Source organism: Lolium rigidum, chromosome 6 (assembly GCF_022539505.1).
Source record: "Lolium rigidum isolate FL_2022 chromosome 6, APGP_CSIRO_Lrig_0.1, whole genome shotgun sequence".
NCBI lineage: Eukaryota > Viridiplantae > Streptophyta > Magnoliopsida > Poales > Poaceae > Lolium > Lolium rigidum.
Genome location: NC_061513.1, coordinates 238,914,558 through 238,939,377, shown reverse-complemented (window position 1 = coordinate 238,939,377; position 24,820 = coordinate 238,914,558). Strand labels below are relative to the sequence as shown.

The window sequence follows — 24,820 nt, the reverse complement described above, 5'->3', positions numbered from 1 at the left end:
TCCCACTTTTGGGAGGTTTTGTTGTTGGGGTCTTATTCGAAGACTTGGACTACAACTCTTGGGGATTTCCACCTATATAATGAGGAGCCAAGGGGAGGGGGCCGGCCACACCAAGCCTCCAAGGCCGCAGCCCCTAAGTGGCCGGCGCCCAAACCCTAGCCTCTCCCCAAACCCTAGAGCCCCTCCTCCACATACAACTCTCGCAGCGCATAGGCGAAGCGCTGCCGGAGTTCTCCACCACCACCGCCACCACGCCGTCGTGCTGCCGGGATTCCGAGGAGGATCTACTACTTCCGCTGCCCGCTAGAACGGGGAGGAGGACGTCGTCTTCATCAACACCGTACGTGTGACCGAGTACGGAGGTGCTGCCCGATTGTGGCACCGTCAAGATCTTCTACGCGCTTTTGAAAGCGGCAAGTGATCATCTTTCGCAACAACGAGATCTAATCTCGTAGGCTTTGGAAATCTTCAAGGGTTAGTCTCGTGATCCCCTCGTTGCTACCGTCTTCTAGATTAGATCTTGGCTTGTGTTTCGTTCTTGCGGTAGGAAAATTTTTGTTTTCTATGCTACGAATCCCATCACACGCATCAGTCCGGAGGCGGGAATGGTGATGTAGAGCCCTCCGGTGATGATTCCCCTCTCCGGCAGGGTGCCGGAGGCGATCTTCAGAATCCCCCGAGATGGGATTGACGGCGGCGGCGTCTCAGTAACTTTTCTCGTACCGTGGCTCTCGGTGATAGGGTTTTCGCGACAGAGAGAATATATTGTTGGAGATATGCCCAAGAGGCAATAAAAGTGGTTATTATATATCTTTATGTTTATGATAAATGTTTATATACCATGCTATAATTGTATTAACCGAAACATTGGTACATGTGTGATATGTAAACAACAAAGAGTCCCTAGTATGCCTCTTAACTAGCTTGTTGATTAATGGATGATTAGTTTCATAATCATGAACATCGGATGTTATTAATAACAAGGTTATATCATTGTATGAATGATGTAATGGACACACCCAATTAAGCGTAGCATAAGATCTCGTCATTAAGTTATTTGCTATAAGCTTTCGATACATAGTTACCTAGTCCTTATGACCATGAGATCATGTAAATCACTTATACCGGAAAGGTACTTTGATTACACCAAACGCCACTCGCGTAAATGGGTGGTTATAAAGGTGGGATTAAGTATCCGGAAAGTATGAGTTGAGGCATATGGATCAACAAAGGGATTTGTCCATCCCGATGACGCGATAGATATACTCCGGGCCCTCTCGGTGGAATGTCGTCTAATGTCTTGCAAGCATATGAATAAGTTCATAAGAGACCACATACCACGGTACGAGTAAAGAGTACTTGTCAGAGACGAGGTTGAACAAGGTATAGAGTGATACCGATGATCAAACCTCGGACAAGTAAAATATCGCGTGACAAAGGGAATTGGTATCGTATGTGTATGGTTCATTCGATCACTAAAGTCATCGTTGAATATGTGGGAGCTATTATGGATCTCCATATCCCGCTATTAGTTATTGGTCGGAGTGAGTACTCAACCATGTCCGCATAGTTCGCGAACCGTAGGGTGACACACTTAAAGTTGGATGTTGAAATGGTAGAACTTGAATATGGAATGGAGTTCGAATATTTGTTCGGAGTCCCGGATGAGATCCCGGACATCACGAGGAGTTCCGGAATGGTCCGGAGAATAAGATTCATATATAGGATGTCATTTTATGTGATTTAAAATGATGCGGAAGGTTCTATGGAAGGTTCTAGAAGGTTCTAGAAAAGTCCGGAAGAAACCACAAAGGAAGGTGGAGTCCCGGAGGGACTCCACCTCCATGGCCGGCCAACCCTAGAGGGGAGGAGTCCCAAGTGGACTCCCCAAAGGGGGCCGGCCACCCCCCACATGGAAGGGGGAATCCCACCCCAAGTGGGATTCCCACCTTGGGTAGGTTTCCCTATCACATGGAAGGTTTTTGGTTCGGGTCTTATTCGGAGACTTGTAGTCCAACACTTGGGGCTTCCACCTATATAATGAGGGGCCAAGGGGAGGGGCCGGCCACCCCAAGACCACAAGCTGGCCGCACCCCCCAAGTGGCCGGCAACCCCCTCCCAAACCCTAGCCGCCCCCTTCTCCTCCATAGCTCCCGCGTGCTTTAGCGAAGCTCCGCCGGGTTTCTCCACCGCCACCGACACCACGCCGTCGTGCTGTCGGATTCAAGAGGAGCTACTACTTCCGCTGCTCGCTGGAACGGGGAGGTGGACGTCGTCTTCATCAACAACCGAACGTGTGACCGAGTACGGAGGTGCTGCCCGTTCGTGGCGCCGTGATCAAGATCTTCTACACGCTTTTGCAAGCGGCAAGTGAACGTCTACCGCAGCAAAAAGAGCCTCATCTTGTAGGCTTTGGAATCTCTTCAAGGGTGAGACTCGATAATCCCCTCGTTGCTACCGTCTTCTAGATTGCATCTTGGCTTGGATTGTGTGTTTGCGGTAGGAAAATTTTTGTTTTCTATGCAACGAATCCCTACAGTGGTATCAGAGCCGTGTCTATGCATAGATGGTTGCACGAGTAGAACACAATGGTTTTGTGGGCGTTGATGTTCTTGTTATCTTTAGTTGAGTACTTTGCATCTTTATGGCATAGTGGGATGAAGCGGCTCGGACTAACTTTACATGACCGCGTTCATGAGACTTGTTCCTCGTTCGACATGCAACTTGTATTGGATAAGAGGCTTTGTGGGTGTCTGTCTCTCCTACTATAGTAAAGATTCAATTTACTCTTCTATTGACAACATTAGTATCAACGTTGTGGTTCATGTTCGTAGGTTGATTAGATCTCTCTCGAAAACCCTAAACCACGTAAAATATGCAAACCAAATTAGAGACGTCTAACTTGTTTTTGCAGGGTTTGGTGATGTGATATGGCCATAATGTGATGATGAATATGTATGAGATGATCATTATTGTATTGTGGCAACCGGCAGGAGCCTTATGGTTGTCTTTAAATTTCATGTTGAGTAGTATTTCAAAGTAGTTGTAATAGTTGCTACATGGAGGACAATCATGAAGACGGCGCCATTGACCTTGACGCTACGCCGACGATGATGGAGATCATGCCCGAAGATGATGGAGATCATGTCCGTGCTTTGGAGATGAAGATCAAAGGCGCAAAGACAAAAGGGCCATATCATATCACATATGAACCGCATGTGATGTTAATCCTTTTTATGCATCTTATTTTGCTTAGATCGCGACGGTAGCATTATAAGATGATCCCTCACTAAAATCTCAAGATAATAAAGTGTTCATCCTTAGTAGCACCGTTGCCAAGACTTGTCGTTTCGAAGCATCTCGTGATGATCGGGTGTGATAGAATCAACAAGTGCATACAACGGGTGCAAGCCAATTTTTGCACATGCGGATACTAAGGTGGCCTTGACGAGCCTAGCATGTACAGACATGGTCTCGGAACACGTGATACCGAAAGGTAGAGCATGAATCATATGATTGATATGATGAACACTTTGAGTGTTCGCCATTGAAATTACACCTTGTCTCATGATGATCGGACTTAGGTGTGGTGGATTTGGTTCGTGTGATCACTAAGACAATGCGAGGGATATTGTTTTGAGTGGGAGTTCACCTAGATTTTTAATTATGTTGAGTTAAAATTTGAACTCAATTTGTCATAAACTTAGTCTAAACTATTGCAAATATATGTTGTAGAGATGGCGTCCCCAATCAATTTTAACCAGTTCCTAGAGAAAGAAAAGCTTAAGAGCAACGGTAGCAACTTCACCGACTGGTTCCGTCATGTGAGGATCTTCCTCTCTAGCGGAAATCTGCAATATGTGCTTGATGCACCGCTAGGTGACCCTCCTGCAGAAACTGAAACCGATGAAGTAAAAGCTGTTTACGAGACTCGAAAAACTCGGTACTCTAAAGTTCAGTGTGCCATCCTGTGCAGTCTGGAATCCGATCTTCAAAAACGTTTTGAGCACCACGATCCTCATGAGTTGATGAATGAGCTGAAAGCTATTTTTGAGACTCATGCGGCCGTGGAATGCTATGAAGCATCGAAACATTTCTTCGACCGTATGATGGAAGAAGGCAGCTCCATTAGTGAGCACATGCTCGCCATGAACGGGCATGCGAAGAAACTCGTTGACTTGGGAATAGTGATTCCTAACGGATCGGGGATTAATCGTGTCCTTCAATCACTGCCACCAAGTTATAAGAACTTTGTGATGAACTACAATATGCAGAACATGAACAAGGAGTTACCTGAACTCTTTGGCATGCTAAAAGCTGCTGAGATTAAGATCAAGAAAGAGCACCAAGTGTTGATGGTCAACAAGACCACTAGTTTCAAGAAACAGGGCAAGTCTAAGGGAAAATTCAAGAAGGGTGGCAAGAAAGCTGCCACGCCTCCTATGAAACCTAAGAACGGCCCTAAGCCTGATGTCTGAGTGCTATTACCGCAAGGAGAAGGGACACCGGAAGCGTAATTGCTCCAAGTATTTGGCGGATCCGAAGAGCGGCCTTGTCAAGAAGAAGAAAGAAGGTATATCCGATATACATGTTATAGATGTTTATCTCACTCGGTTCTCGTTCTAGTACTGGGTATTTGATACCGGTTCGGTAGCTCATATTTGTAACTCGAAACAGGAACTAAAGAATAAAAGAAGACTACTCGAAAGATGAAGTGACGATGCGCGTTGGAAATGGATCCAAAGTCGATGTGATCGCCGTCGGCACACTTCCTCTACATCTACCTTCGGGATTAGTTTTAAGCCTAAATAATTGTTATTTTGTACCGCGTTGAGCATGAACATTATATCCGGATCTTGTTTAATGCAAGACGGTTATTCATTCAAGTCTGAGAATAATGGTTGTTCTATTTTTATGAATAATATCTTTTATGGTCGAGCACCCGAAAAGAATGGCTTATTTCGTTAGATCTCGATAGTAGTGATACGCATATACATAACATTGATGCTAAGCGAATTAAATTGAATGATAATTCTACTTATATGTGGCAATCGTCGTCTTGGTCATATTGGAGTGAAACGCATGAAGAAACTCCATACTCGATGGATTACTTGAATCACTTGACTTTGAGTCACTTGATAGATGCGAAGCATGTCTAATGGGAAAAATGACTAAGACTCCATTTTCCGGTATGATGGAGCGAGCTACCGACTTATTGGAAATCATACATACCGATGTGTGCGGACCAATGAGCGTAGCATCGCGCGGTGGTTATCGTTATGTTCTAACCTTCACGGATGATCCGAGTAGATATGGGTATATCTATTTCATGAAACATAAATCCGAAACTTTTGAGAAGTTTAAGGAATTCCAAAGTGAAGTAGAAAATCAACGTAACAAGAAGATTAAATTTCTACGATCTGATCGTGGAGGTGAATATCTGAGTTATGAGTTTGGCATGCATTTAAAGAAATGCGGAATACTTTCACAATTGACACCGACGGGAACACCACAACGAAACGGTGTGTCCGAACGTCGTAATCGAACTCTCTTAGATATGGTTCGTTCTATGATGTCTCTTACTGATTTACCTTTATCATTTTGGAGTTATGCATTAGAGACAGCTCGCATTCACTTTAAATAGAGCACCATCAAAATCCGTTGAAACGACACCGTATGAATTATGGTTTAATAAGAAACCTAAGTCTGTCGTTCCTTAAAGTTTGGGGTTGCGAAGCCTATGTAAAAAAAGTTACAACCGGACAAGCTAGAACCCAAAGCGGAGAAATGCGTCTTCATAGGATACCCTAAGGAAACTATAGGGTACACTTTCTATCACTGATCCGAAGGCAAAATCTTTTTTGCTAAGAACGGAACCTTTCTTGAGAAAGAATTTCTCACTAAAGAAGTGACTGGAAGAAAAGTAGAACTCGATGAGATTGATGAATCTATACTCGTTGATCAGAGTAGCGCAATGACCGGAAGTTGTACATGTACCGCCTACACCGGCAACGAGAGGAAGCTAATGATAATGATCATGAAACTTCGAACGAGGAAACTATCGAACCTCGCAGATCGACAAGGGAACGTGCCACTCCTGATTGGTATGATCCTTGTCTAAATGTCATGATTGTGGATAACAATGATGAGGACCCTGCGACGTATGAAGAAGCAATGATGAGCCCGTATTCCAACAAATGGCAAGAAGCCATGAAATCCGAAATGGGATCCATGTATGATAACAAAGTATGGACTTTGGTAGACTTACCCGATAGCCGCAAGGTCGTCGAAAATAAATGGATCTTCAAGAGAAAAACAGATGTTGATGGTAATATTACTTTCTATAAAGCTCGACTTGTCGCAAAGGGTTTCCGACAAATTCAAGGTGTTGACTACGATGAGACTTTCTCACCTGTAGCGAAGCTAAAATCTGTGAGGATTTTGTTAGCAATAGCTACATTTTTCGATTATGAGATTTGGCAGATGGATGTCAAAACGGCGTTCCTTAATGGAGACATTGAGGAAGAGTTGTATATGGTACAACCCAAAGGTTTTGTCGATCCTAAAAATGCTCGACAAAGTATGCAAACTTCAGCGTTCAATTTATGGACTGAAGCAAGCATCGAGAAGTTGGAACCGACGCTTTGATAAGGTGATCAAAGACTTCGGATTTATACAAGGTGCCATGGAGAGGCCTCGTATTTACAAGAAAGTGAGTGGGAGCTCCGTAGCATTCCTCGATATTATATGTAGATGACATATTATTGATTGGGAATGATATAGAACTATTAAGCGAGTGTAAAAGGTTATTTGAATAACAGCTTTTCAATGAAAGACCTTGGTGAAGCATCATATATATTAGGCATCAAGATTTATAGAGATAGATCAAGACGCCTAATAGGGCTATCACAGAGTACATACTCGGACAAGATTCTAAAGAAGTTTAGAATGGACGAAAGTAAGAAAGGGTTTTTACCTATGTTACCAGTGCAAGGTCTTGAGTAAGACTCAAGGACCGGCTACGGCAGAAGAAATAGAAAGGATGAGTCGGACCCCCTATGCTTCGGCAGTAGGCTCTATTATGTATGCCATGCTATGTACAAGACCGGATATAGCGCATGCTGTTAGTTTGACTAGCAGATATCAAAGTGATCCAGGAATGGAACACTGGACAGCGGTCAAGAATATCCTAAAGTACTTGAAAAGAACTAAGGATATGTTTCTTTGTTATGGAGGTGACCAAGAGCTCGTTGTAACAACTTACACCGATGCAAGTTGGAACACTGATCCTGATGACTCTAAGTCACGATCCGGGTACGTGTTTATATTGAATGGTGCTGCGATAAGCCGGGCAAGCTCGAAGCAAGTGCACGGTGGCGAAGTCTTCAACGGAATCGGAGTACATAGCGGCTTCGGAGGCTTCATCGAAGCGGTATGGATGAAGAGGTTCATTGTAGAGCTCGGTGTGGTTCCTAGTGCATTGGACCCACTAGTCATATACTCGTGACAACATGGGTGCCATCGCCAATGCACAAGAACCAAGGTCACACAAGAGGCTGAAGCATATCAAGCTGCGTTACCACTCGATTCGCGAGTACATCGAAGATGGAGAAGTAAAGATTTGCAAAGTACACACCGATCCGAATGTAGCAGTATCCGTTGACTAAAGCTCACCCTAGGGCAAAGCATGACCAACACCCGAATGCCATGGGTGTTAGGTTCCTTACAATGTAATCTAGATTATTGACTCTAGTGCAAGTGGGAGACTGTTGGAGATATGCCCAAGAGGCAATAATAAAAGTGGTTATTATATATCTTTATGTTTATGATAAATGTTTATATACCATGCTATAATTGTATTAACCGAAACATTGGTACATGTGTGATATGTAAACAACAAAGAGTCCCTAGTATGCCTCTTAACTAGCTTGTTGATTAATGGATGATTAGTTTCATAATCATGAACATCGGATGTTATTAATAACAAGGTTATATCATTGTATGAATGATGTAATGGACACACCCAATTAAGCGTAGCATAAGATCTCGTCATTAAGTTATTTGCTATAAGCTTTCGATACATAGTTACCTAGTCCTTATGACCATGAGATCATGTAAATCACTTATACCGGAAAGGTACTTTGATTACACCAAACGCCACTCGCGTAAATGGGTGGTTATAAAGGTGGGATTAAGTATCCGGAAAGTATGAGTTGAGGCATATGGATCAACAGTGGGATTTGTCCATCCCGATGACGGATAGATATACTCCGGGCCCTCTCGGTGGAATGTCGTCTAATGTCTTGCAAGCATATGAATAAGTTCATAAGAGACCACATACCACGGTACGAGTAAAGAGTACTTGTCAGGAGACGAGGTTGAACAAGGTATAGAGTGATACCGATGATCAAACCTCGGACAAGTAAAATATCGCGTGACAAAGGGAATTGGTATCGTATGTGTATGGTTCATTCGATCACTAAAGTCATCGTTGAATATGTGGGAGCTATTATGGATCTCCGGATCCCGCTATTAGTTATTGGTCGAGTGAGTACTCAACCATGTCCGCATAGTTCGCGAACCGTAGGGTGACACACTTAAAGTTGGATGTTGAAATGGTAGAACTTGAATATGGAATGGAGTTCGAATATTTGTTCGGAGTCCCGGATGAGATCCCGGACATCACGAGGAGTTCCGGAATGGTCCGGAGAATAAGATTCATATATAGGATGTCATTTTATGTGATTTAAAATGATGCGGAAGGTTCTATGGAAGGTTCTAGAAGGTTCTAGAAAAGTCCGGAAGAAACCACAAAGGAAGGTGGAGTCCCGGAGGGACTCCACCTCCATGGCCGGCCAACCCTAGAGGGGGAGGAGTCCCAAGTGGACTCCCCCAAAGGGGGCCGGCCACCCCCCCACATGGAAGGGGGAATCCCACCCCAAGTGGGATTCCCACCTTGGGTAGGTTTCCCTATCACATGGAAGGTTTTTGGTTCGGGTCTTATTCGGAGACTTGTAGTCCAACACTTGGGGCTTCCACCTATATAATGAGGGGCCAAGGGGAGGGGGCCGGCCACCCCAAGACCACAAGCTGGCCGCACCCCCAAGTGGCCGGCCACCCCCTCCCAAACCCTAGCCGCCCCCTTCTCCTCCATAGCTCCCGCGTGCTTTAGCGAAGCTCCGCCGGGTTTCTCCACCGCCACCGACACCACGCCGTCGTGCTGTCGGATTCAAGAGGAGCTACTACTTCCGCTGCCCTGCTGGAACGGGGAGGTGGACGTCGTCTTCATCAACAACCGAACGTGTGACCGAGTACGGAGGTGCTGCCCGTTCGTGGCGCCGTGATCAAGATCTTCTACGCGCTTTTGCAAGCGGCAAGTGAACGTCTACCGCAGCAACAAGAGCCTCATCTTGTGGGCTTTGGAATCTCTTCAAGGGTGAGACTCGATAATCCCCTCGTTGCTACCGTCTTCTAGATTGCATCTTGGCTTGGATTGTGTGTTTGCGGTAGGAAATTTTTTGTTTTCTATGCAACGAATCCCTACATATATAGGCGAAGGGGCCGAGTCGGGGGGCGCCCGAGGGGCCCACCCCATAGGGCAGCGCGGCCAGGGGTGGGGCCGCGCCCCCCTAGGGTGTGACCGCCTCGTCGCCCCTCTTCGTCTCCTCTTCGGACTTCTGGAAGGCTCCGTGGAAAATAAGACTGTGGGCTTTTGTTTCGTCCAATTCCGAAAATATTTCCCGTGTAGGATTTCGAAACCAAAAACAGCAGAAAACGAGAACTGGCGCTTCGGCATCTTGTTAATAGGTTAGTGCCGGAAAATGCATAAAGATGATGTAAAGTGTATATAAAACATGTGAGTATTGTCATATAACTAGCATGGAACATAAGAAATTATAGATACGTTTGAGACGTATGAGTCCTTTGATCAAAAACAGCTCCGGCGAAGAAGTTTGCTGGCAATTTGAGCCTTCAGGGAATAAATGAAGCATCATGTCCTTTCCTCGCAATACGATGGCCATAATGCCATGGCGTAGCGAGGGGTGCTTTTTCTCCGATACATCCAATGATCGAATTGTATCCAAAATGACAGATAATGGGGATGTCCAATCTTCTATTCATTAGAAACAAAATGTAAAAACATGTGTGGCGGCTGCCATGGGCGGACCTAGAGGGTGGGACGCGTGGGCCCCGGCCCACCCAGAATTTTTGAAAAAATGAATATCATATAAACATTTACGCATCATCTGATCAAATAACCTATAGAATAACTTCTATACATTCCATTGGGACGATCTTGCACTTTCCCTCTCGTCCGAGGTTCATCCTACATTTCTTACTCGCGACGGGTGTCGTGGTATCGTCACGGCATATGCCATAGGGTGGCTAATGAGAGTGGTTCCTAGTATGTTCTACGACGGTATCCGGATGCGGGTATGGGCACGAGCGACACAGCGACGTACCCAGGTTCGAGGCCCTCCTGTGGAGGTAACACCTCTACTCCTGCTATGAGTGTATAAGCAATATCACAGTACAATGGTGCTCCTTGAGCTGTATCCGGCTGCTCCTGGGATGCTAAGGTAGACGAAGGTCTCTCTCACAGGGCAGCTCTAAGACTAGAATGGCTAAAGGATTGATCGTCCCCTCGCACGAGAGGGGTGGCGCAGCTTATATAGGCGCTGACAGTTTACAAAGAAGTCCCTATGACTAGTGGCCGGCTTCGCCGGCTCCTGCTTCCCGCTCCTTCCCGAGGTACTGACGTTAGGAGTTGTTGAGGCATTGAGGCCTGTCCCATCCTGCTGCCGAGGTCAGCGGCGTGGAGGAAGTGTCTCTGTCGCCCTCGATAGCCTGTAGCGGTACGGCGCAGCCTGAGCCATGATGGCCTGTCCTACGGGGGGACTGTTTCTCCACAGTGCACCTTACTTTACGGGCGGTGAGATCAGCGTGGACTTTAGCAGCCGGATCGCTGATGGCGTGTAAGACACACGTCTGTTGGGAACCCCAAGAGGAAGGTGTGATGCGTACAGCAACAAGTTTTCCCTCAGTAAGAAACCAAGGTTATCGAACCAGTAGGAGTCAAGGAACACGTGAAGGTTGTTGGTGGCGGAGTGTAGTGCGGCGCAACACCAGGGATTCCGGCGCCAACATGGAACCTGCACAACACAATCAAAGTACTTTGCCCCAACGTAACAGTGAGGTTGTCAATCTCACCGGCTTGTTGTAAACAAAGGATTAAATGTATAGTGTGGAAGATGATGTTTGTTTGCGAAGAACAGTAAAGAACAAGTGTTGCAGTAGATTGTATTTCAGATGTAAGAATGCACCGGGGTCCACAGTTCACTAGTGGTGTCTCTCCGATAAGAAATAGCATGTTGGCTGAACAAATTATAGTTGGGCAATTGAGCAATAGAGAGGGCATAACAATGCAGATACATATCACGATGACTACTATGAGATTTAATCAGAGCATTACGACAAAGTACATAGACCGCTATCCAGCATGCATCTATGCCTAAAAAGTCCACCTTCGAAGTTATCATCCGAACCCCTTCCAAGTATTAAGTTGCAAACAACGAGACAATTGCATTAAGTATGGTGCGTAATGTAATCAACACAAATATCCTTAGACAAAGCATTGATGTTTTATCCCTACCGGCAATAGCACATCCACAACCTTAGAACTTTCCGCCACTGTCCCGCATTCAATGGAGGCATGAACCCACTATCGAGCATAAATACTCCCTCTTGGAGTTACAAGTATCAACTTGGCCAGAGCCTCTACTAGCAACGGAGAGCATGCAAGAACATAAACAACATATATGATAGATTGATAATCAACTTGACATAGTATTCCATATTCATCGGATCCCAACAAACACAACATGTAGCATTACAAATAGACGATCTTGATCATGATAGGCAGCTCACAAGATCTAAGATGATAGCACAATGAGGAGTAGACAACCATCTAGCTACTGCTATGGACCCATAGTCCAGGGGTGAACTACTCACACCTCAATCCGGAGGCGATCATGGTGATGAAGAGTCCTCCGGGAGATGATTCCCCTCTCCGGCAGGGTGCCGGAGGCGATCTCCTGAATCCCCCGAGATGGGATTGGCGGCGGCGGCGTCTCAGTATGTTTTCTTGTATCGTGGCTCTCGGTACAGGGGTTTTCGCGACGAAGGCTATAAGTAGGCGGAAGGGTAGGGTTGAAGGCGGCGCGAGGGGCCCACACCATAGGGCGGCGCGGGCCCCACCCAGGCCGCGCGGCCCTATGGTGGCGGCGCCTCGTCGCCCCACTTCGTATCCCTTTCGGTCTTCTGGAAGCTTCGTGGAAAAATAAGACCCTGGGCGTTGATTTCGTCCAATTCCGAGAATATTTCCTTTGCAGAATTTCTGAAACCAAAAACAGCGAAAAACAACGAATCGGCTCTTCGGCATCTCGTCAATAGGTTAGTGCCGGAAAATGCATAATAATGACATAAAGTGTGTATAAAACATGTGAGTATCATCATAAAAGTAGCATGGAACATAAGAAATTATAGATACGTTTGAGACGTATCAAGCATCCCCAAGCTTAGTTCCTACTCGCCCTCGAGTAGGTAAACGATAACAATGATAATTTCTGAAGTGACATGCTATCATAATCTTGATCAATACTATTGTAAAGCATATGAGATGAATGCAGTGATTCGAAGCAATGGTAAAGACAATGAGTAAACAACTGGATCATATAGCAAAGACTTTTCATGAATAGTACTTTCAAGACAAGCATCAATAAGACTTGCATAAGAGTTAACTCATAAAGCAATAAATTCTTAGTAGAAAGCTTTGAAGCAACACAAAGGAAGATATAAGTTTCAGCGGTTGCTTTCAACTTCAACATGTTTATCTCATGGATGATTGTCAACATAAAGCAATATAACAAGTGCAATAGGTAGACATGTAAGAATCAATGCACACAGTTGACACAAGCGTTTGCTTCTAAGATAGAAAGAAGTAGGTAAACTGACTCAACATAAAGTAAAAGAATGGCCCTTCGCAGAGGGAAGCATGGATTACTATTTTTGTGCTAGAGCTTTTCACTTTGAAAACATAGAAACAATTTTATCAACGGTAGTAATAAATCATATGTGTTATGTATAAGACATCCTATAAGTTGCAAGCCTCATGCATAGAATACCAATAGTGCTCGTACCTTGTCCTAATTAGCTTGGATTAACACGGATTATCATTGCATAACATATGTTTCAACCAAGTGTCACAAAGGGGTACCTCTATACCGCCTGTACAAAGGTCCAAGGAGATAGATCGCATTTGATTTCTCGTTTTTGATAGATCTCAACTTAGGACATCCATATCGGGACAACATAGACAACAGATAATGGACTCCTCTTTAATGCATAAGCATTCAACAACAGATAATATTCCCATAAGAGATTGAGGATTGATGTCCAAACTGAAACTTCCACCATGATTCATGGTTTTAGTTAGCGGCCCAACGTTCTTCTCTAACAATATGCATACTCAAACCATTTGATCATGAAAATCGCCCTTACTTCAGACAAGACGAACATGCATAGCAACTCACATGATATTCAACAAAGGTATAAAAGTTGATGGCGTCCCCAGAAACATGGTTACCGCTCAACAAGCAACTTATAAGAAATAAGATACATAAGCTACATATTCTTTACCACAATAGTTTTTAATGCTATTTTCCCATGAGCTATATATTGCAAAGACAAAGAATAGAATTTTTAAAGGTAGCACTCAAGTAATGTACTTTGGAATGGCAGAGAAATACCATGTAGTAGGAAAGTATGGTGGACACAAATGGCATAGTTTTTGGCTCAAGGATTTGGATGCACGAGAAGTAATCCCTCTCAATACAAGGCTTAGGCTAGCAAGGTTGTTTGAAGCAAACTCAAGTATAAACCGGTACAGGAAAACTTACATATGAACATATTGCAAGCATTATAAGACTCTACATCGTCTTCCTTGTTGTTCAAACACCTTAACCAGAAAATATCTAGACTCTAGAGAGACCAATCATGCAAACCAAATTTTAACAAGCTCTATGTAGTTCTTCATTAATAGGTGCAAAGTACATGATGCAAGATCTTAAACATGATCTATATGAGCACAACAATTGCCAAGTATCAAATTATTCAAGACATTATACCAATTACCACATGAAGCATTTTCTGTTTCCAACCATATAACAATGAACGAAGCAGTTTCAACCTTCGCCATGAACATTAAAAGTAAAGCTAAGAACACATGTGTTCATACGAAACAGCGGAGCGTGTCTCTCTCCCATACAAAGAATGCTAGGATCCGATTTTATTCAAACAAAAACAAAAACAAAAACAAACAGACGCTCCAAGTAAAGCACATAAGATGTGACGGAATAAAAATATAGTTTCACTAGAGGTGACCTGATAAGTTGTCGATGAAGAAGGGATGCCTTGGGCATCCCCAAGCTTAGATGCTTGAGTCTTCTTAAAATATGCAGGGATGAACCACGGGGTCATCCCCAAGCTTAGACTTTTCACTCTTCTTGATCATATTGTATCATCCTCCTCTCTTGACCCTTGAAAACTTCCTCCACACCAAACTCAAAACAAACTCATTAGAGGGTTAGTGCATAATTGAAAATTCATATATTCAGAGGTGACATAATCATTCTTAACACTTCTGGACATTGCACAAAGCTACTGAAAGTTAATGGAACAAAGAAATCCATCAAACATAGCAAAGCAGGCAATGCGAAATAAAAGGCAGAATCTATCAAAACAGAACAGTCCGTAAAGACGAATTTTTCTGGGGCACTTAACTTGCTCAGATGAAAAATCTCAAATTGAATGAAAGTTGCGTACATATCTGAGGATCACGCACGTAAATTGGAAGATTTGTCTGAGTTACCTATAGACGGGGCTGCTCAATTTCGTGACAGTAAGAAATCTGTTTCTGCGCAGTAATCCAAATCTAGTATTGACTTTACTATCAAAGACTTTACTTGGCACAACAATGCAATAAAATAAAGATAAGGAGAGGTTGCTACAGTAGTAACAACTTACAAGACTCAAATATAAAATAAAAGTGTTGTAGTAAAATAATGGGTTGTATCCCATAAGCGCTTTTCTTTTAACGCCTTTCAGCTAGGCGCAGAAAGTGTGAATCAAGTAACATCAAGAGATGAAGCATCAACATCATAATTTGTTCTAATAATAGAATCATAAGGTAACTTCATTCTCTTTCTAGGGAAGTGTTCCATACCTTTCTTGAGATGAAATTGATACTTAATATTACCTTCCTTCATATCAATAATAGCACCAACAGTTCGAAGAAAAGGTCTTCCCAATATAATGGGACAAGATGCATTGCATTCAATATCCAAGACAACAAAATCAACGGGGACAAGGTTATTGTTAACCGTAATGCGAACATTATCAATCCTCCCCAAAGGTTTCTTTATAGCATTATTAGCAAGATTAACATCCAAATAACAATTTTTCAATGGTGGCAAGTCAAGCATATCATAGATTTTCGTAGGCATAACAGAAATACTTGCACCAAGATCACATAAAGCTTTACAATCAAAATCATTGACCTTCATCTTAATGATGGGCTCCCAACCATCTTCTAGCTTCCTAGGAATAGAAGTCTCAAGTTTTAATTTCTCTTCTCTAGCTTTTATGAGAGCATTTGTAATATGTTTTGTAAAGGCCAAATTTATAGCACTAGCATTAGGACTTCTAGCAAGTTTTTGTAAGAACTTTATAACTTCAGAGATATGACAATCATCAAAATCTAAACCACTATGATCTAAAGCAATGGGATCATTGTCCCCAATATTTTGAAAAATTTCAGCAGTTTTATCACAAACAGTTTCAGCAGTTTTAGCAGTTTCAGGCAATTTTGCATGCTTTGCACTAGGAGTAGAAACATTGCCAACACCAATTATTTTACCATTGATAGTAGGAGGTTTAGCAACATGTGAAACATCATCATTACTAGTGGTGGTAATAGTCCAAACTTTAGCTACATTATTCTTTTTAGCAAGTTTTTCATTTTCTTCTCTTTCCCACCTAGCATGCAATTCAGCCATCAATCTAATATTTTCATTAATTCGAACTTGGATGGCGTTTGTTGTAGTAACAATTTTGTTATCATTATTCTCAGGTTTAGCAGCTATTTTATTAATTAAAGAAGATTGTGACTCAGACATGTATGAGATTCGGTTTTCAGCATTTGAAAGCTTAGTTTGCAAACCAGAAATCTCCATATTCAAATTTTCAAGTTGATTCCCTATATTTTTCAACAAGGCAGATTGTTCATTAATAGTTTTAGTAAACAATTGATTTTGCTCATATTGTGATTGCATAAAACTCTTAGTAGCTCTTTCAATTTCTAGCATCTTTTCCTCATTAGGCAAAATAGCTCTATCATAAAAATTACCATAAGGATTACCACTAGCAGGATATGGCCTATAGTTGTTACCAGAATTATTCCTATAAGCATTGTTGTTGAAATTATTATTTTTAATGAAGTTCACATCAACATGTTCTTCTTGGGCAACCAATGAAGCTAAAGGAACATTATTAGGATCAACATTAGATCTACCATTCACAAGCATAGACATAATAGCATCAATCTTATCACTCAAGGAGGAGGTTTCTTCAACAGAATTTACCTTCTTACCTTGTGGAGCCCTTTCAGTGTGCCATTCAGAGTAATTGATCATCATATTATCAAGAAGCTTTGTTGCCGCCCCCAAAGTGATGGACATAAAAGTACCTCCAGCAGCTGAATCCAATAGGTTCCGCGAAGAAAAATTCAATCCTGCATAGAAGGTTTGGATGATCATCCAAGTAGTTAGTCCATGGGTAGGGCAATTCTTCACCAAAGATTTCATTCTTTCCCATGCTTGGGCAACATGCTCATTATCCAATTGCTTAAAATTCATTATGCTACGACTTCTCAAAGATATAATTTTAGCAGGAGGATAATATCTACCAATGAAAGCATCCTTACATTTAGTCCATGAATCAATACTATTCTTAGGCAAAGATAGCAACCAATCTTTAGCTCTTCCTCTTAAGGAGAAAGGAAATAATTTTAATTTTATAATGTCACCATCTACATCCTTATACTTTTGCATTTCACAAAATTCAACAAAATTATTAAGATGGGCAGCAGCATCATCAGAACTAACACCAGAAAATTGCTCTCTCATAACAAGATTTAGTAAAGCAGGTTTAATTTCAAAAAATTCTGCTGTAGTAGCAGGTGGAGCAATAGGTGTGCATAGGAAATCATTATTATTTGTGCTAGTGAAGTCACACAACTTAGTGTTCTCAGGGGTATTCATTTTAACAGTAGCAAACTAAATAAAGTAAATGCAAGTAACTAATTTTTTTTTGTTTTTAATATAGAGAACGCAAACAAGACAGTAAATAAAGTAAATCTAGCAACTAAGTTTTTTGTATTTTTGATATAGAGAGCAAACAAAGCAGTAAATAAAGTAAAGCAAGACAAAAACAAAATAAAGAGATTGGATGTGGGAGACTCCCCTTGCAGCGTGTCTTGATCTCCCCGGCAACGGCGCCAGAAAACTGTCTTGATGGCGTGTAAGACACACGTCCGTTGGGAACCCCAAGAGGAAGGTGTGATGCGTACAGCAACAAGTTTTCCCTCAGTAAGAAACCAAGGTTATCGAACCAGTAGGAGTCAAGGAACACGTGAAGGTTGTTGGTGGCGGAGTGTAGTGCGGCGCAACACCGGGGATTCCGGCGCCAACGTGGAACCTGCACAACACAATCAAAGTACTTTGCCCCAACGTAACGGTGAGGTTGTCAATCTCACCGGCTTGCTGTAAACAAAGGATTAAATGTATAGTGTGGAAGATGATGTTTGTTTGCGAAGAACAGTAAAGAACAAGTATTGCAGTAGATTGTATTTCAGATGTAAGAATGCACCGGGGTCCACAGTTCACTAGTGGTGTCTCTCCGATAAGAAATAGCATGTTGGGTGAACAAATTACAGTTGGGCAATTGACAAATAGAGAGGGCATAACAATGCACATACATATCACGATGACTACTATGAGATTTAATCAGGGCATTACGACAAAGTACATAGACCGCTATCCAAGCATGCATCTTTGCCTAAAAAGTCCACCTTCGAGTTATCATCCGAACCCCTTCCAGTATTAAGTTGCAAACAACAGACAATTGCATTAAGTATGGTGCGTAATGTAATCAACACAAATATCCTTAGACAAAGCATTGATATTTTATCCCTAGTGGCAACAGCACATCCACAACCTTAGAACTTTCCATCACTCGTCCCAGCATTCAATGGAGGCATGAACCCACTATCGAGCATAAATACTCCCTCTTGGAGTTACAAGTATCAACTTGGCCAGAGCCTCTACTAGCAACGGAGAGCATGCAAGAACATAAACAACATATATGATAGATTGATAATCAACTTGACATAGTATTCCATATTCATCGGATTCCAACAAACACAACATGTAGCATTACAAATAAACGATCTTGATCATGATAGGCAGCTCACAAGATCTAACATGATAGCACAATGAGGAGAAGACAACCATCTAGCTACTGCTATGGACCCATAGTCCAGGGGTGAACTACTCACACATCAATCCGGAGGCGATCATGGTGATGAAGAGTCCTCCGGGAGATGATTCCCCTCTCCGGCAGGGTGCCGGAGGCGATCTCCTGAATCCCCCGAGATGGGATTGGCGGCGGCGGCGTCTCAGTATGTTTTCTCGTATCGTGGCTCTCGGTATACAGAGGTTTTCACGACGAAGGCTATAAGTAGGCGGAAGGGTAGGGTTGGAGGCGGCGCGAGGGGCCCACACCATAGGGCGGCGCGGGCCCCACCCAGGCCGCGCGGCCCTATGGTGGCGGCGCCTCGTCGCCCCACTTCGTATCCCTTTCGGTCTTCTGGAAGCTTCGTGGAAAAATAAGACCCTGAGCGTTGATTTCGTCCAATTTCGAGAATATTTCCTTTGTAAGATTTCTGAAACCAAAAACAACAGAAAACAGCAACTGACTCTTCAGCATCTCGTCAATAGGTTAGTGCCGGAAAATGCATAATAATGACATAAAGTGTGTATAAAACATGTGAGTATCATCATAAAAGTAGCATGGAACATAAGAAATTATAGATACGTTTGAGACGTATCAATCACCCTTCCAGTTCCTTCTCCTGCAAGGCTCACCAGCTTCGAGCCGGTCAGGGGAGGTATAAACCAAGCCGGATATGGCATGTAGAAGCCGGCCCAGCCATAGCGCAGACGGCCATGGCCAGACCAATGTAGACTTTGAGCCAGCCGGCTCCCAAGGCAGCCGGCCACGGCTCCAGCCGGCTGCTCCTCAGCTGGCCTTTGCCGCGGGCCAGCCGGCCTTGAGCCAGCTGCTCGCAGTCCTTTGCCCTACCCGGGGTCTTTCCCCCGACAACGGGTTTGCGACTGAGAGCACACAACTCCGCGTTGGCGGCCGGTGGGTGACATATGCGAGATTACAGCGCATGTTGGTGCACTCGGTGACATGTCACACTTGCGCAATGCGAGAAGGCATCAATTTTAGATAAGGTGCCACTAGTGAACCAGCCCATCCACTTCAAGTAGAACACTGCAATTGGCAACCCACATTGGACACCCATTTTCTAGGAAAGCGGATTCTATGATTGGTTAAGTTGCTTGCCTATTTTTTTTAGGAACTATCACTTAATTTTTTGTCGGCCTGATAAAAGTTCACTTGGAATTATCTGCACATCCACAACCCATGCCGGTGTTTATTTTTTCAAGATATCGTTGGATGAGATTGAGATTTATCCTCTCTTCGGTGATTTCGTATTAGGAATGCTACAATAATTTTGTAAGCTAATATTGTATAAATTATTTCATATGTATAGTTATATATAAATACAAATTATTAGTTTGGTGCTTATACCAAAGGGCTCAAGGTATACTTTCACCCCGGTACCCCAAATCTTAGGACCGGCCCTAGAGACACCAGGAAATTTTCCCTGGCTTGAACAAGCCCTGGTAGGTTGGGCGCACGAGAGCCAGCCGAGCAACTCGAGCACGAGTCGGTTCTCGTTTTGGTTTATTGTTGTAATTGCACAATTTACCATAGAGATGAATGGTGGTATCATGCCTCTTTTGCTGAATCAATTTTACTCGTTCATGTTTTTACCTAGTTGTATCTATACCACGTGTGATAGATTCTCATGTTTAATTTCGTGCAAAAAAAATTATTTGAAAAACTAGCGTGGGCACTTGCATTCATTATATGATCACCAAACACATTTCAAACAAGCATATCTAATGTAATTTTATGTCCTTCTATTATTATTAGAGTATATACAGTTCCAATACCATGTAGAGAGCACACATTTTGTGTGAACTTGATACATAATCACTTGCAAGAAAAAAAATATGATGGTTAGATTTTTTTATAAGTATAGGTACCTAACAATATATACCAGAACCACAACAAAGATATTTAGTTGATTGTCTGTTTTGATCTCTATAATGGTAATTGTGTATATTAATATATATACAGCAACACACATACATACATACATATTTAAATACACTATATAATTTTAGCAATAGGTGAAAATAATTTAAGTAGAACTTTTTGCAACATAAATTTAAATTAGCACAAGAAAACTATGCATTGTATACATTACAATTGTAAAATAGAGAACTAATATCAGGGAATAGTGTTATGTGCTTAGTTAAGAAATCTAAGTAATGAAAACTTGTACACAATAAGACTATATTATGACAAGAATAAAGTTAGTAAAAGTATATAAGTTCTATATGAAATATCTTGCCAATTTGAAATATATTTATTCGACTATAATAGTATGAGATTTCATTGACTATTTATACTAATCAGCTAGTAAATTCTAAATGGCACATGAGTAAGTGCAATTTCATTTTGGAATGTGCCCACCTCCACTTCATTCCTATGTCCGCCACCGCATATGGGCCAACCAGAGGCACGCTATACTACGGCAGATGATCGGAATGACATAGTTGGGAAATCTTCATATAAGAATGGGTTCTCAAGTAGACAGGCTGATCGTGCAAAAATGTCAGGGCTATGCTTAACATCACAGTATGTTAAGGCTGCTATTGAAAGCTAAGCTAAATGAACTTGGCCTCTCTGATAGGGTGACTACATATTCACACCTGACTCCACCGGTGATCCAAGAAATAATAGCTGCCCTAATTAGTGATACACACAACATTGTGACTCAAAGTATGAATTGTTCTAATCTGTTAACTGATTCCCATCATAATGAAAATGCCCCGAGGAAGCAATTCAAGTTATAATTATTTTTTGCGTGTGCCAACCAAATATTCCTCATATGATTGTGTTTACATATTTCATGGGAATATTTGTTTCACTATTTTAGGAGCAATGCAGCTACACGTACAAATCAACTGTGTTGGAAATTTATTTTTACCTTTCCATTAAGCACTACTAGCACACCATCCACACAACCTGGGTTCGTGGAATTGAGGATGTGCTATTCTTCCCTAACATATATAGCAAATCTACTTGGCGAGTGTTTTATCCTGAAACTCTGCAAATACTCACCTTTGTACCATTCAAATAGCCGGAAAACATGACCAACACGTCAATGTCCAAGAAAGAACGCACCAACGTAGAAACTCGGTGAACACGAAATGAAAAACACTCGCCAAAGAGCTCTGCACGCCAAAATTAAGAGACATGTGGCGGTGGCGGCCGTAGTTAATGGCGCCATTACGGCAGTGGTTCTTTGCCAAGTGCAGGTTTCACGCTCTTTTCTCCCGCACATGAAATCATTGTCCCGCCATTGTTTGTCGATTGTCCTTCAAAAGAAAGTCAGCAAACAAACCTTCATTTTTTGTCGAAACTCCTTCCAACGCAGAGCTCGGTTTCCACACCATTGTTTGTTGCATTTATTATAGAAAACACTCGACAAACCATGTATTTTCCCAGCTCTTTCCTTCATACTCTTTCTTTCTCGACAGTTGCCCCCACTCACTAAGTCTCAAATACATAGGTAATGTAGGAGCTCTGTTGGGGGTTCCATGTTGATTTTTCTTAGAAGAATCATATGTCATCCCCAAGGGAGTTTGTAACGGTACCATCCTATTTAACCATGATAGTTTTATACCACCATATTCGCTCCTCCTCGGTAACGATGGAGGTTGCCGGCCAGGAAAAGAGCGGGAAAAACATCTGCGGGGAAAAGAGAAGGAAATATAATGGTGGGAATATATTGGCGGGGCAAAATATGTGGAAATTATTTTATTGGGAAGAAAGAGCTGAAATGTTAAGGCGGAACAAAGGCACATAAACTGACACACGACAAAAGGGGTAGACATCGCGGGGCAGATAGATCAGGGTTTTCGCCAAAACAAACGCCTCTAGGCACACCGGAAGGAATCTTGCAAAAACTTGGTGTAAATTTCGGTTTTCTATGTACCTATGACATAACCTAACAAAAATGAACAAAAAAGTCCCGATGTCACATTCTTGTGAAGCACGTCAAAGAGGTAAACCCTGTGAAGCAAACAGATTAGTGTTTTGCCAGAACGGGCGTTTCAGGGCACACAATTAAGGAGGAATCCTATGATAAATTTTGGTTTTCCATGTACCTATGATATAACCTAACACACAGGAATGTAAAATTCCCTCAGCCTATTTAGAACGTACAAAAACATATTTGTCTAGTGGATGAGAAAATAAGTTGTAACTTTTCACCCTCTCACACAATAATTCAGTGGCGGACCAAGGACAAAAACTGACTGGGGGGCCAATGTATAAGAGAACTCATTTATATATCGGCTTGCAATCACTAATATGTGAATGCTGTAAATAAAAGGTATGTATACAGTAGTTTATCATAAATACTTCATCGACATATCCCAAAGTAGTACATCAAAAAAGATTACAGAAACTTTGTTTCTCAATTCTCATCTGCCAATTACTGAAGTGAACAAAATTTATAGATGACAAAGCTTCAGATATCCCAATAGTTCGTATATTGCAAGCAAGAATAATAAACTTGCATATAGTTGTAGTTACCTGTCATGAGAAAAACACACGCATTAGCCATGTAAATAGTAATGGAAGTGGTATAATATAATAGGTAAAGGTATAAATTCGTTACACTTCATTCCTCCCATGACGATTTTTCATCTTGTGAAAATGATCAACGATCACTTCATTAGTAATTGTTTCCAGCATTTGCTTTTCCACGAAACAAATGAGGCTATAACTCATATAATCATCACCAATTTTATTACGTAGTGCATTCTTCACAATCTTCATAGCAGAGAAACATCTCTCAACGGTGGCGGTGGCAACGGGAAGTGTTAGCGCTAACTTCAGAAGGTGATATACCAAAGGATATGAGAGATGCTTCCTTGTATCCACCATCAATTTAGCTAGATCAGTTATACTGTCCAAGTTAGAAAACCTTGCATCATGGAGTATATTATCGATGTATAGGCCAAGTTCATGCTTAAGAGTTACTGTCTCATTGTGATTAAAGTCATCCGGATAAAACTTAGCTAACTCCACCAACTTATCCTTGTCAAAACAACAAAATAAATCAATTGGGTTCAAGGAGTACATACACAGAAGCAATTCTGAATTTAGCTCATTGAACCTATCATTGAACTCTTCTCCTAATAAATCTAGAACAACAAAGAAACAATCAACTCGATAGTGGTGCATGCTCATTATTAATCCCAGTCTTCTGTCTTGACTTCTTTGGGTTCACATAGGCATTTTTCATGTCCACTACTGAAATGTCATACTTCTCACAGAAATAATGTACCTTCTTCATAAGAGAATCAAAGACCTCATTGGTTCTAAGATTTCTCAACTCCCTCTTAGCAGATTCCACATCTGAAATAGCATTTATAATGTCTTTATCCTTTCTCTGCAAGGTTTTCGACAACCTATTTGTTAAAGCTAATATCATCATCATCATTTGAAAATAAAATGCACAATCAAAGGTCTGAAAATATTTAAGAAGTCCATTAGCTTTACGCCTCTTGCCGCTATCTGTACCATCTTTCTCAACATATTCTAGCACTTTAACCGCTGATGAGAACATCTTTGACAAGCCCAACAATGTTTTATAATGAGAATTCCAACGAGTGTCACCTGGTCTTTGAAGGGATAGTTCTTGATTTAGTCCGGTTCCTGTAGCAATCTCTCCACGCCCAATTGCTTTCCTCAGTTCTTCTCGATGATGCTCTCGAAGTTGGTCTTTTCTCTTACAAGATGCTCCCACGACATTCAGTACAACTGATATCATATGAAAGAAATCTCCAACATCAAATATGTCCTTCGCAATGGCCACAAACACCAATTTGAGCTTATGAGCGAAGCAATGTATGTAATATGCTGATTTGTTCTCGCTTTTAATTTTATCTTGCAACCCATTAAACTCGCCGGACATGTTACTAGCTCCATCATAACCTTGTCCTCTAATTTGTTTTAGACTCAAACCAAGATCTTCAAATATCAAATATATGCAAGACTTGAGATAAGAAGTTGATGTCTCCTCCACATGGGTAACACTAACAAAATTTTCTTGCACGAGCCCACATTTATCAACATATCGAAGAACCACTGCCATTTGTTCTTTGTTGGAAACATCTCGACACTCATCAACCAGTAAGCTGAACACACCATTGCCAATTTTTTCCATAATACAACCCAATACTTCTCTTGCAAAACACTTTGTAATATT

At 42.0% G+C, this 24,820-nt stretch overlaps 1 protein-coding gene across 1 annotated transcript in view; it reads right to left on the bottom strand.

Moving 5' to 3' along the window:
- Positions 1 to 23,220: 23,220 nt before the first annotated feature.
- LOC124663854 overlaps positions 23,221 to 24,820 on the bottom strand; it is a 31,126-nt gene continuing 29,526 nt past the window's right edge. The window contains 4 exon segments of the mRNA XM_047201505.1: positions 23,221 to 23,736; positions 23,897 to 23,899; positions 24,158 to 24,372; positions 24,532 to 24,808. Coding sequence (XP_047057461.1) covers positions 23,221 to 23,736; positions 23,897 to 23,899; positions 24,158 to 24,372; positions 24,532 to 24,808 — 1,011 coding nt within the window.